Below are 12,107 nucleotides of genomic sequence, written 5' to 3'. Positions count from 1 at the left end.
AGATTCCCACATTCAGTTTCACAATTTGTTTTTGGGTATGATGGTGTGATGTCAATTTCCACCCCGTGCTGTGTTCATGATGTCCTCATCCCTGCAGTGAATAAAAAGGATTGTCTTGTGTTATCTTCTTAACGCAATCCAGGCTTACTTGCAGTAACAATGCTGTTAGAAATCTGTGAGTGGTTCCATGGAGTGAACTGTCATTTGATGCCTGCAGGCTCTTTTCTGATCTATTCCCTCTGTACATGATGGGAAGCTTAGCAATGTAGAGTAGATGAGAGTGAACCTATGGCCTCATATCATAAAGAGCTGGCGTGTGAAAATCTGCTCAAGCTCTGGAGCTCCACATCTCTGGGAGGGTAGGGGGACGACTGAAAGTGAAGATGAAATACAGGCAGTTGATAGCAATGTACACAAACCTAGTGAGTGTGTGTGTGTGAGTGTGTGAGAGAGAAACTGTGTGTGTTTATCACACTGTTAACATTTTTACTGAACCTGTGATATTTAGTGCATGCTTTTGAATAATTTTTAAAAATTTTCTCCTTTAGTATAAGTTATTACAACTGTGTGAAATTTTGCATTCTTGTGTTTGTCCTGATGATTACAAGATGAAAAGTTTCAGCAAAATGTGTGGGTTTTTTTGAGCAAGATTCAAGTTATTCCAACAAATGAATGAGCAGGTGTGTATTAATCTGCGAACATAGGTGGAGATCAGTGGATATGTGAAAGCTCTGTATGTGTGTCTTCCAATCTAGATCTGGGAATCCGTGCCAATCCTCAGCTCTTACACCAGTCCTCTTGAGAAAGAGGCCAAGCTCATCCCCTTACATCCCCACAAGCTGGAAGTTTCCTGGAATGGTAAGTAGGGATCTCTGTCGTTACTGGGTAGAAACTTAGAAAGTAGGAGCAGGAGTAGGCCATTCAACCCTTTGAGCCTCTTCCTCCTTGCATTATAATCATGCCTGATCATCCAACTCAGTTGCCTGCTCTCAGCATTTTCCCCCAATATCCTTTGATCCCTTTAGCCCCAAGTGCTCTATCCTAATATTTTGACCTCAGCTACTTTCTGTATAAGTGAATTTCATAGGGTCACCACTCTGGGTAAAGGAATCTCTCCTCAACTAAGTCCAAAATGGTTAACTCATACCCTTAGACTGTAGCCCCTGGTTCTGGACTCCCTGGGCATGGGAACACTCATCCTGCATCAGCCCTGTCTCGTCCAGTTAGTACAGGAAGGAGTTGAGCACCATGATCCCGGTTAAATCTGTTTATACCCATCTCTATGATCCAACCTTGATCTTTGAAACCTGCCCTACTTCCTTGCTGGTGTGACCTCTTTAGCCTTTTCCTTGTTGGTCTGCAGCATTTACTTCTTAAACTGCACATTTGTTCAAAACGCAATTGCCCTTTTATTGTTGAATACTCAAACCTGCATGCCTGTGACTGTTAACAAACTGTGTGATACATATACATCTGCACACTGTACTTTTGTTTAGGCAGATGCCAGTTGCCTGTATTTCACCTCCATTTCCAGACCTCTCCCCTGACTTTTCACCCTCCAGAGAGGAACAGCTCCAGTGCCTGAACAGATTTTCCTTGGCCGGCTGTTTGAATAATGTTCAGTACCTCCTGAGGCCAGATTCATTCACATTTGCTGTACATTGACGAGACTGCCACCACATACAGTAGCAACAGATCAGAAGCTGCACTTGCTTCCATCCCTGCACTATTCCAAACATTAGCGCCTGACCAGCAAGTCCATGCAAAATCTGCTTTACCCTATCTCCTCTTCCAACCTCAGTAACTCCTTCAACATCCATCTGCCCACTGACTTTAACATATTCCTCTCCCTTTGCCCTACCAATAGTGGCAAAGCCTTCAACACCACCCTCTGGCACTCCACTTGAGCTGACTGGTCCCTGTTACTCTCTGGACATTAAAAATAACCTCAGCAATTAAGATTTTCAATCACGCTTTCATCATTACTTCGTAGCTAGCTTTGTGTCTATTTACATTACTCTGGTTTCTGACCTTGAGATGGTTTTACGCAATGTTTTATTGTTCGTTTTATTTAGAACTGGGTTATATTTTTCACATAATTAGGGTATTATTTTGGACGAACTCTGACTTTCAGCTCAGGTAAACCAAAATGCAGCTACACTGACATTCCAGTATCCTGAGGATGTGCTGCATTGTCAAAGCTGCTGTCTTTCAGATGAGACATTAACTCAATGCCCCATGTGTACCGTCAGGTGAATGTGAAAGGTCCCAGTGCCCTACCTGTTATTTATCCCTTTCTCTCAGCAGCATTTTAGAAAAGCTTATTTTACTGACTTCACTAAAAGAGTCGAAAAGAGTGACGCTGGAAAAACACAGCAGGGCAGGCAGCATCCAAGAAGCAGGAGAGTCAGCATTTCGGGCATAAGCCCTCTGACTTCTCCAGCGTCTGCAGTCCTCACTTTGTCCTGACCTCACTGAAAATCTGTTGTCATTTTTTTCTACAATAGAAACTGCACTTCAACTTCATTGGTTTTAAAACACTTTGGAATGTCCTGAGGTCATGTAAGGTGCTATAGAAATGGAAGTTCCATCCTTCGTAAACTTATTCTAAGACGTGCCATCAACTTTATTATTTGGTGTTCATGCTTTATTTATTCGTTCATGGGATGTGGGAGTCCCTGACTAGGCCAGCATTTATTACCCATCCCTATGATCAGTTTAGAGTCAGCCACATTGCTGTGGGTCTGGAGTCACATGGAAGCCTGACCAGGTAAGGACAGCAGATTTCCTTCCCTGAAGGACATTAGTGAACCAGATGGGATGTTATGTCAATTGACAAATGTTACATGGTGGAGAAAGTGAGGACTGCAGATGCTGGAGAATCAGAGCCGAAAAGGGTGATGTTGGAAAAGCACAACAGGTCAGGCAGCATCTGAGAAGCAGGAGAGTCGACGCTCCTTGAATGCTGCCTGACCTGCTGTGCTTTTCCAGCACCACCCTTTCTGAGAATTGTTACATGGTCTCCGTCAGAAGAGCTTTTAATTCTAGATATTTATTGAATTCACAACTCGCCATCTGCCATACTGAGATTTAAAGTTATCTCCCCAGAACATTAGCCAGGGACTTTAAGCTGAAGAAGGGCTTATGCCCGAAATGTCGATTCTCCTGCTCCTCGGATGCTGCCTGACCTGCTGTGTTTTTCCAGCACCACATTTTTCAACCCCAGGGACTTTAATGTTTAGTCCAGTGACAGTACCACTGCATGAGAGCTCTATAATTCACCTCAATAATCCTGATGCTTTCTTTTCCCTTCAAAAAGCAACACCACTGAGATCAGCTGACTGATCAGCTGACAGTTAGATGTTTGATTTCCGAGGTGGGCAACAGGGACATGGTATCAGTCAGAAATACTCCCCAGGACCATTTCTTCATCGTTAGCCTCACCACCCCCTCTTACAGACTGAAGGAAGCCACTGTGGAAACTCATTGGCAGAAGTACTGAATTTCTCAACTTTTGACTAATGTGCATTTAGTAAGTTGTCCTTTGTTAACATCACCTGATGTCTGCAAAACACTTTGAACAAATCCTTCCTTCAACAGTCTGCATTCTTTGGCTAACTATTGTTGAGCAATTTTTACAAAAGATAGATGGTTTGCAGGCATGAATCATGGATGTTAGTCCATCATTCTGTCATCGCTGGAAGCAGCTATCAGCCTTTTTGTTATGATTTCTAAAGAATGTTTGAAACTGAAGCACGTGTTTTGAGTTTACTCTGCATCCTTGAGATTCTCTCTATCTAAATCCTTTACTATTTTCTAATGCCCAGATTTTGGAACCAATGACTGCCTTTACAAAGTGAATTTAACAGACAGAAAAATGACAGCTGTATTTCAGTCATCAGGTTTTACTTTATATTCATTCACAGAGTTTGTGTATTGCTGGCTAGGCCAGCATTTGTTACCTTTCTCTAGCCTCCTCTTTGAGAGGGTGATACTTTTTTGTAACGCTGCAGTCCACCTGCTGTAGGTGCACCCACAGCTGGCAGGGAGAGGGATCTGGGAGTTTGACCCAGCTACACTGAAGAAGCAATGATATATTTCCAAGTCAGAATGGTGTGAGACCTGGAAGGGAATTTATCGAGGGGGGTGGTGGTGTTCCTATGCATCAGCTGCTCTTGTTCTTCCAGCTGGTAGTGGTTGTGATTTTGGAAAGTGTCCCTCTCTCTCTGGATTACTGGCAATGTCTGAGACTTGCTGTCTCCTACGAATTCACTTGCTGTCACACACTTGCCCTCTGGTAATTGTAGTCTCCATCCTCCACCTGCCTGGAGTCACACATGGGCCATGCAGTGTTAAACCAGCCAAAGTGAATGGAATACAGCATAGCATTAGTTGTATTTTTTTTTATCGATGTGAGGATTTTTTGAGGACCAGGAGAAGCGGGCGTGAACATTGCCTCTTGCTGGCCTCAGTTGGAAGACCATTTTCAGGTACTGCACAAAATACAGCCCAGCATTAGTATCTGAGTGAGCCTGGTGCTCCCACACTCACCAATTTTCCCTCCTGTTTTATCCTCTCTGACTTACTCTGATACCCTTTCAGACACTTACCTTTTTGACTCTCTGTCATTTTGTGTGTAAACTCTCTCTCCCTTTCCAATATGTTCCTGTTTATCTCTTTCTAACCTGCCTTCCATCTCTCTGTCTCTCTCCCTGACTCTCCCTCTCTCTGATTGCTCAAGCTTCATCACTCTCTGTCTCTCTCTCTCTCTCTCTCTCTCCCTCTCTCTCTCTCTCTTTCTCTCTGTGCCATACCCTTTCCTCTCTGTCTCTATGCCTGAATGGGTGGAACCATGGTGTAGTGTTGAAGGTTGGGAGAGCCAATAAGAGCCCACGCTGCCTTGGTCTATTGAGTCACAGGCCAGTCAAGCAGTGTCAAGGCCAGCAACAAACCTTGCCCCAAAATCAAGATGCCAAGGCCAGAAGACCTGTCAATGCGAACAACTGATCACTCCAAGCTTGACAGCATTGATGCTCAGCAGCGCCACTGGGATGCTATGGCCACTGCCAGAAGGACAGGCAGCAGAGCCCCAGGATCATGAAATGACCCAGGCCTCAGCTTGGCAATGTGGGGAGTGCAGACTGAGTTCATGAGCTGGAGTTCTCCTTGGCACCATCACTGGCCCCCACCTCCCTTCTCAATGTCCAGTGCCGTGACAACTAATCAGCTGCTGTGAACCAAGCATAGCCAGAAAGTGCCTTCTGCAAAACAGTTGATCCCAACAGCCGTTGGATGATGCCCTTCATTCCATAAAATGTAAAACTCAGAAACAGACCATTCGGCCCAAATCCAACTGCTGGTGTCTATGTTCAACATCAGCTTCCTCCTATTTTACTTCCTTTCAATTCCTTTTACCTCGCCTGCCTTTATTTACCACCTTGTTAAATTTATTGCTTTTATTCTCCCTAGCTATTCCTGATGGCAGTGACTTCTGCATTCACAGCATTCTCTAAGTAAATGTTTCTCCCAAGATTCTTGCTGGATTTATGGGTCATTCCTTCACTGTCACTGGATCAAAATTCTGGAACTCTTACCCTCCCAACTGTGGGTGCACCTACAGCACATGGACTGCAGCGATTTAAGAAGGCAGCTCACCACCACCTTTTCAAGAACAATTAAGAATGGACAATGAATACTCTCATATTTATGACCTCTTTTTGTGTTGATTGTCTCTCACAAGGACTTACACACTTAATGGTAAGGTCCTGGGCGTGTTGCTGAACAAAGAGATCTTGGAGTGCAGGTTTATAGTTCCTTGAAAGTGGAGTCACAGGTAGATAGGATAGTGAAGAAGGCATTTGGTATGCTTTCCTTTATTGGTTAAAGTTAAAAATCACACAACACTAGGTTATAATCCAACAGGTTTAATTGGAAGCACTAGCTTTCTGAGTGCCGCTCCTTCATCAGGTGATTGTGGAGGACACATTTGTAAAACACAGAATTTTTTTCTGTCTTACAATTGTGTCCTCCACAACCACCTGATGAAGGAGCGGCGCTCCGAAAGCTAGTGCTTCCAATTAAACCTGTTGGACTATAACCTGGTGTTGTGTGATTTTTAACTTTGTACACCCCAGTCCAACACCGGTATCCCCAAATCATGTTTATTGGTTAAAGCATTATGTAAAGGAGTTAGGAGGTTATGTTGCGTCTGTATAGGACATAGGTTAGGCCACTTTTGGAATGTTGTGTGCAATTCTAAGTATTACGGCTTGGTTCTGCTATTAATCGTTATCATTCCTGTAAAAGCATCACAAAGTTTGGAGGAAGTTCAGTTAGTAATGTCCCATCACATCTGGTGGATGAAGTGGTTATTAACAGGGCAGCTCAGGGTCTGAGTGGGCAGTGAGAAGATAGACCATGAGAAATCCCGCCAGAGCATGAATCTGATTGGGGGTGTGGGGTGGGGAATGAAGGTGGCGAGGTCAGCTTCACCATCACCCCCAAATCCCACCTAATTACATGTCGTTCCTGGCTCCAAGGTCACCACCAGCAGACGAATCCACCCCATTCTCTCCATCTCCCACTCATTACACTGTTCTCTCTGATCCACATCCTGACCCTCACGCATTCATTCTCAATAACATATTAGGACAACCTCTGAGAAATGGGTTAGTGTAGGTGTCCTGTTTAGATATAGTTTTTAATGCCTTTGCCACAGCGTGAGGGAATTTATTTCATAGCGTTGTGTGAACAGTTACTTACTGATAAATTTAAGTAATTTAACTCTCAGTTAATTTGCAGTGCAGTTTTTGATGGAGCAGTTTAATGCTTTTCGCATTGAGTTTTTATTCATTTAGTATATCTGAATAAATGTGCTACCTCACTTAATTAGTGACTTCACTTCAAAAATATTAAATATTTCTGAAACATTTGGTAATGCTGTGAGCATGTGATAAAGACCTTAATAAATTCCTGTACAATGTTCATTCATTTACTCAGATTTACAAAAGCGTTTGATTAAAGTTGAGGGGCAAAATCTGTTTCTTGTGCTGGAGGGTCAGTAACCAAATGAGACAGGTTTAAGAACCAAGCGTAAAATCCAAAGGAAATGAGAAGAATTTTTATTTTAACACGGTGAATTGTTATGATTTGGAATGCACTGCCTGAAAGAGTGACAGAAGCAGATTGACTGTTTACTTTCAGAAAGTAACAGGATATGTGCCTGAGAAGATGGAATTGGCAGGGCAAAAACAAAAGTTAGGGATTGGTGCAAGTAATTGGATAATTCTTTCAAGGAGTAGCAGAGCAAGATGTGTTGAATGGTGTCTTCCTCTGTTTAGGTCAGGAGTATTATCAGATGGGTCAATTGCTAGAAGGCACAGGTTCAAGGTGCGAGGGGAAAAGTTTAAAAGAGATGCATGAGGCAAGTTTTTCACACAAAAGGTAGTGAGAGCATGGAACATGTTGTCAGAGGAGATAGTGGAAGCAGACGCAATAGAAGCATTCAAGAAGCACCTGGACGAATACATCAGTAGGAAGGGAATAGAGGGATATGGATCCTGTAAGTGAGACAGTTTTAATACGGAAGAGCAAAATGTGACAGTGTGGGCTTGGAGGGCCAAAGGATCTGTTCCTGTGCTGTATTGCTTTGTGTTGTTTTGTTAACCATCCTGAAAAATGAGTCTGTTTTGGTACTAAGTTGCTGAAGAGCTGACAGTAATTGACGTCTTTGGAAGTGGTAATCGGAAAGTAAAATGATGTTCAGAGGAGCTGTGCCCCTTGCAACTTCTGCTTTCACTCCAGCAAACCTTGAGGCCCTGAGTGTGAGTTACATTCATGCGGTGGCTGACCACTCAAGAAAATGGTGGAAGCTTTGCTTTGCTGCACTTCAAACTCTGTCCTTCATGATTGAAGTGATACAAAGTTGGAGGGTGGGGGCTTTGTCGGGGAGTTCAGAGGTCCCCACTTGCCGTTGCATCACCAACCATATTCACAAGGTTTAGTCATCTCTTATCTGTCTTGGCTGTGAGTCGCCAGTGAAGCCATTGCTTTCACCTCTTCACATATTGAAGGACATGACTACTTTCCCCGCACAGTTGCGTTTCTCAGTGTTCATTCACGCAACACCACCTTCCAAACCCTGCAGCTGCTGCCACCTAAACAGACAGGTATCAGACACATGAAGAAGACCAGCACCTGCAAGTTCCCTTCCATTCCGCGCACAGTCCTGACTTGAAATTATATCACTGTTCCTTTGCAGTATTAGAATCATAGAGTCATAAAGTTCTACAGCACAGTGACAGGCCATTTGGCCCAAACTGGTCCATGCCGACCAAAATGTCCATCCACGCTAACCCCATTTCCCTGCACTTGGCCCATATCCACGTATTTATCCAAATTTCTTTTAAATGTTGTTAATGTACCTGCCTCAACAAATTCCACTGGCAGCTCGTTCCATAATGTCTCTGGGTCAAAATCCTGGATCTCCTTCTCTAACAGCACTATGGGTCTACTTAAAGCACATGGACTGCGATAGTCTAGGAAGGTGGTTCACCAACCACCAGTGGATGGGCAATAAGCACTGGCCTCAGTAGAGACCGGTATATTGCAAGGACAAATAAACAAGGATTTGGCTCAGTGATAATTGACAAGAGGAATCTGAACCTGCAGCCACTAGTTTTACCTCGGCTGCCATTACCTATTCCTTCTTCCTGGCTTACCGTGCCTCACGTGATAGTACCTTTGCCAGCAGGGGATAAGCAGAAGAGCAGACCAATGTACAGTTGGTCAGCTCTTCTATACACCTGGGGGCAGCGCCATCAGCCTGCATTACAATGTTAAAATGAGCGCAAGACATAAATGTCACTATTTATGGTGAGTTGGTGCTTCTAGCACAGCCTGCAACAACCAGCAAAGAGCTTCCATGCTCTCCCAGAGCAGCTGAGGCAGGAAGATGTGCTACAGCTCACTGAGATGGCTAGTGACTCAATGACAATTGCAGGAAGATTGTGGCTCCGGGAAATGTGCATTCAGCGGTCCATCGACTCTGTAACTGCATGAGAGAGCCTGCCTGTACATTCCTTTGTGCCATAAATGTTGTGGATATTGAGTTTTGCAGGTTAACATGGGGCCTGATTGCTGTTGAAACGAGGAAATGGGCTTTGGCTTCCAAGGTGATTGTGTAAAGGTTTTGAACATTGTAACTCATCAGCACGAAGGGCAGTGAGCTTAAATGTAAAATTACTGCAGGAAATCCCAGGCTGCAATTACATTAAAGCGGTCAGAGGGGGGATCAAAATGAACAGGCCATGATGTCATCGGTACTGGGTGGTCTGCTTGCAATTTGAGTATAAACTGACATCTTGTTTGCTGTTGTGTAGAGCTGTTGGAGGTCCCAACAGTAATTGTGTTTCTCTTCCCACGAGATTCCAGTCTTTCAAATCAGGAATGTCCTGCTCCATGCTGCATTAATCAGTCTCACTTGAGTGGTAATAGGTGTGCTCATGCTGTCCTTTGTATTGGTAGTCTAAGGAGGAAGAGGAATGTGGTACAGACTGTTCCTTACCATCATTATCCAGCATCCTCAGATGGAAAGGAATGTGTGCATTGGAAGCTTGGAACACAGTCAGGTTCAGCAATGAAACCCCTGTGGTAAAATAGCCCATGAGCTCTTAGAGTTTAGACTTCTATTTGAAGATTGGCCACAGGAATGAGGTGTCAGAGCTGGACTGTAGGGACCCTAAATGTCCACCTCCAGAAAGAATAGAGAAAAAGAAAGACTTGCATTTATATAGCATCTGTGACAAGCAGTCCAAAACTCAACAAAGTTGTTTTTGAATTGTAGTCACTGTTATAATGTAGGAAATGTGACAGCCAATTTACACACAGTATGTTCCCACAAACAGCAATATGATAATAGCCAAGCTGTCTGTTTTTGTTCTGTTAACTGATAGATAACTATCAGCCAGGGCACCAAGGAATAATCCCCTTATTCTTCTTCAAATATATGCCCTTTTGGCAGCACAGACAGGGCATTAATTTAACATTTTCAAAAGATAACATGTCCACGACAGTGCAGCACTCATTCAGCAGTGCAATTTTCAACCTTGACGTTTTACGCTGAAGTCATGGAGTGGAACTTTAAGGGAGTGACAAGAAGCATCTGTTCTTGGGTCTCTGTCAATCTTCATCTCAATGCACCACAGGAATAACGTGGAGCTAACGTTCCCCAGGGAAGCTTTTCTTGAAGTCGGAGTGGTTAATATTTTGCACAGAATTTTTGCTTCTCCCAGCCTCTCGCCCTTCCTGTTTTGCCTTTGGGCCATTTCATCCCATTTGAAAAAAATGTTTGGCAGTAGAAGCGTAAAGTATCCAGCATGCTTGGATTCATCCCATGTGTTTATCCATTTGGAAAGCTTCAGATAAATGCTGTAATTAACTCCCCGACTGCTGACTGATATTTTTTGTTGAAAAACTTACAGTAGGGCAGGTCGGCTGAACAAATTAATTTCACTGTCAATGCGATTCTAATGCCACAGTGACGCTGGTTCTTTAACGTGTATGGTCTTGAATCAGTAAACCAGGCATAATGAGTTTGAATCCCATCTCCCACATTCACATAAATGTCATAAGTTTGTTAATTAATACCAGGATTTGAAATGTGCCCGATTTGTCATAACAATTCAACTGGTTGACTAACGCCTTTTAGAACAAGCTTGGTTATTGTCCAGTCAGTGTAGCTTAGAAATGGAACTAATCGTTACACATTTCTCCAAATATTTATTTTCAGAATTACACATTACATGCTTACGCCTCTGAACTCAACAGTTGCAGCTTTATAAAGGTCACATGTGAACCGCTGGGTAATGCCATGACGTGTGTTCAGTTAAACACGATTAACAGAGATTCTGCCACCACGACACGTGATTCACGCCCACAGTACATTATTGACTCTTAATGCCCTCAGGGAAATTAGGAATGGGAACTTAAGGTGGACTTAAATCCATTTTAATTGACATTGTAATGGAGATGAAGATATATGTCACAGAATCAATTCCAAAATCCAACTCTCTTGAGCCTTAGTATATTCTTCACACAGCTAACAGAAACAAACATCCTCACAGCAAATTATTTCCAAACCATCTCTCAATTCTTGCATCAAAACTTTACTTATAAACATTGCAGAAAGGACAATGTGGGTTAGTTCAACATTTGTTGAAAATGAATTTACAGCAAGAACTTTCTGGGAATTTATCTTATCGGAATTGTGTAGGTGGGGACTTTCCATTGTCTCTGTCATTTGAAACAAATTTTTCATGGCTCTGGGGAAGCTAGCTTGCTGCTTTTTCTCTACTTTCCTGTGGGCTGGAACAGCTCATTCTGTTAAAGTGCAGGAACCGGTCCAAATAGTTGCCTTTCAACTTACAGCTTCAAGCTGATTGAAGCCAATTCCTCTGCATGATACAAAGGAGATGAAGTTGAATGTTTTGCGGATGATTTCAAAATCTCACTCTGCTGAGCTTTAGTGTACATTGGTCACCTCTCTAAACAAAACATGCATCTCCCCACTCCCTCTCTCCACTCCATCACTCAGGAAAGACATTAGCTTTCTGAGGCACAGTTGGACTTGACCAGTAACACCTCTCTGATTGGTGTGTGATCCCTGAGATGCTATCCTAATATTCTCTACCACAGGGATTATAATGTTCTAGTCAGTGAAGCATAGATTGGGAGCCAATCTTTGCATACTTTAATAAGAATTTTTTTACAGAGTGATACAGTACATGCTTATGACTCCTAACCCCGTCGTTTCAATTTGCAACTATTTGTAGGAATATGTGTGAACCCCTGATTAATGTCCACATCTTGCTTAAAAGTTACCACAATTGTCGCACAATTAGCAAAGATCCTGCCATCACTACATGTAACGCCAGTTCCACAGTACATCATTGACTTAATGCTCTCAGGACAAGTGTCCAAAGGCTGTCACAATAGGCGAAGGTCAAGTATTTCATAGAGCATAGTTAAGTCACATTCCCATCTGATATCCAGCCATGCACTTGCCAGAGAGATTATTGATCATGGGTACTGGCCATTTCTTGCTTAAG

At 43.1% G+C, this 12,107-nt stretch overlaps 1 protein-coding gene across 2 annotated transcripts in view; it reads left to right on the top strand.

The window, feature by feature from the left end:
- pcsk7 (proprotein convertase subtilisin/kexin type 7) overlaps window positions 1-12,107 on the top strand; it is a 214,200-nt gene that overhangs the window by 160,983 nt on the left and 41,110 nt on the right. For both annotated transcript variants that reach the window (XM_043676630.1, XM_043676631.1), the window contains exon 11: window positions 756-858. In XM_043676630.1, the coding sequence (XP_043532565.1) occupies window positions 756-858 (103 nt within the window). The remainder of the gene's footprint in view (window positions 1-755; window positions 859-12,107) is intronic.

Source organism: Chiloscyllium plagiosum, chromosome 35 (genome assembly GCF_004010195.1).
Source record: "Chiloscyllium plagiosum isolate BGI_BamShark_2017 chromosome 35, ASM401019v2, whole genome shotgun sequence".
NCBI classification, from domain to species: Eukaryota; Metazoa; Chordata; class Chondrichthyes; order Orectolobiformes; family Hemiscylliidae; genus Chiloscyllium; species Chiloscyllium plagiosum.
Note: the sequence above shows the minus strand (reverse complement) of the source record. Positions and strands in the feature narration are given on the sequence as shown.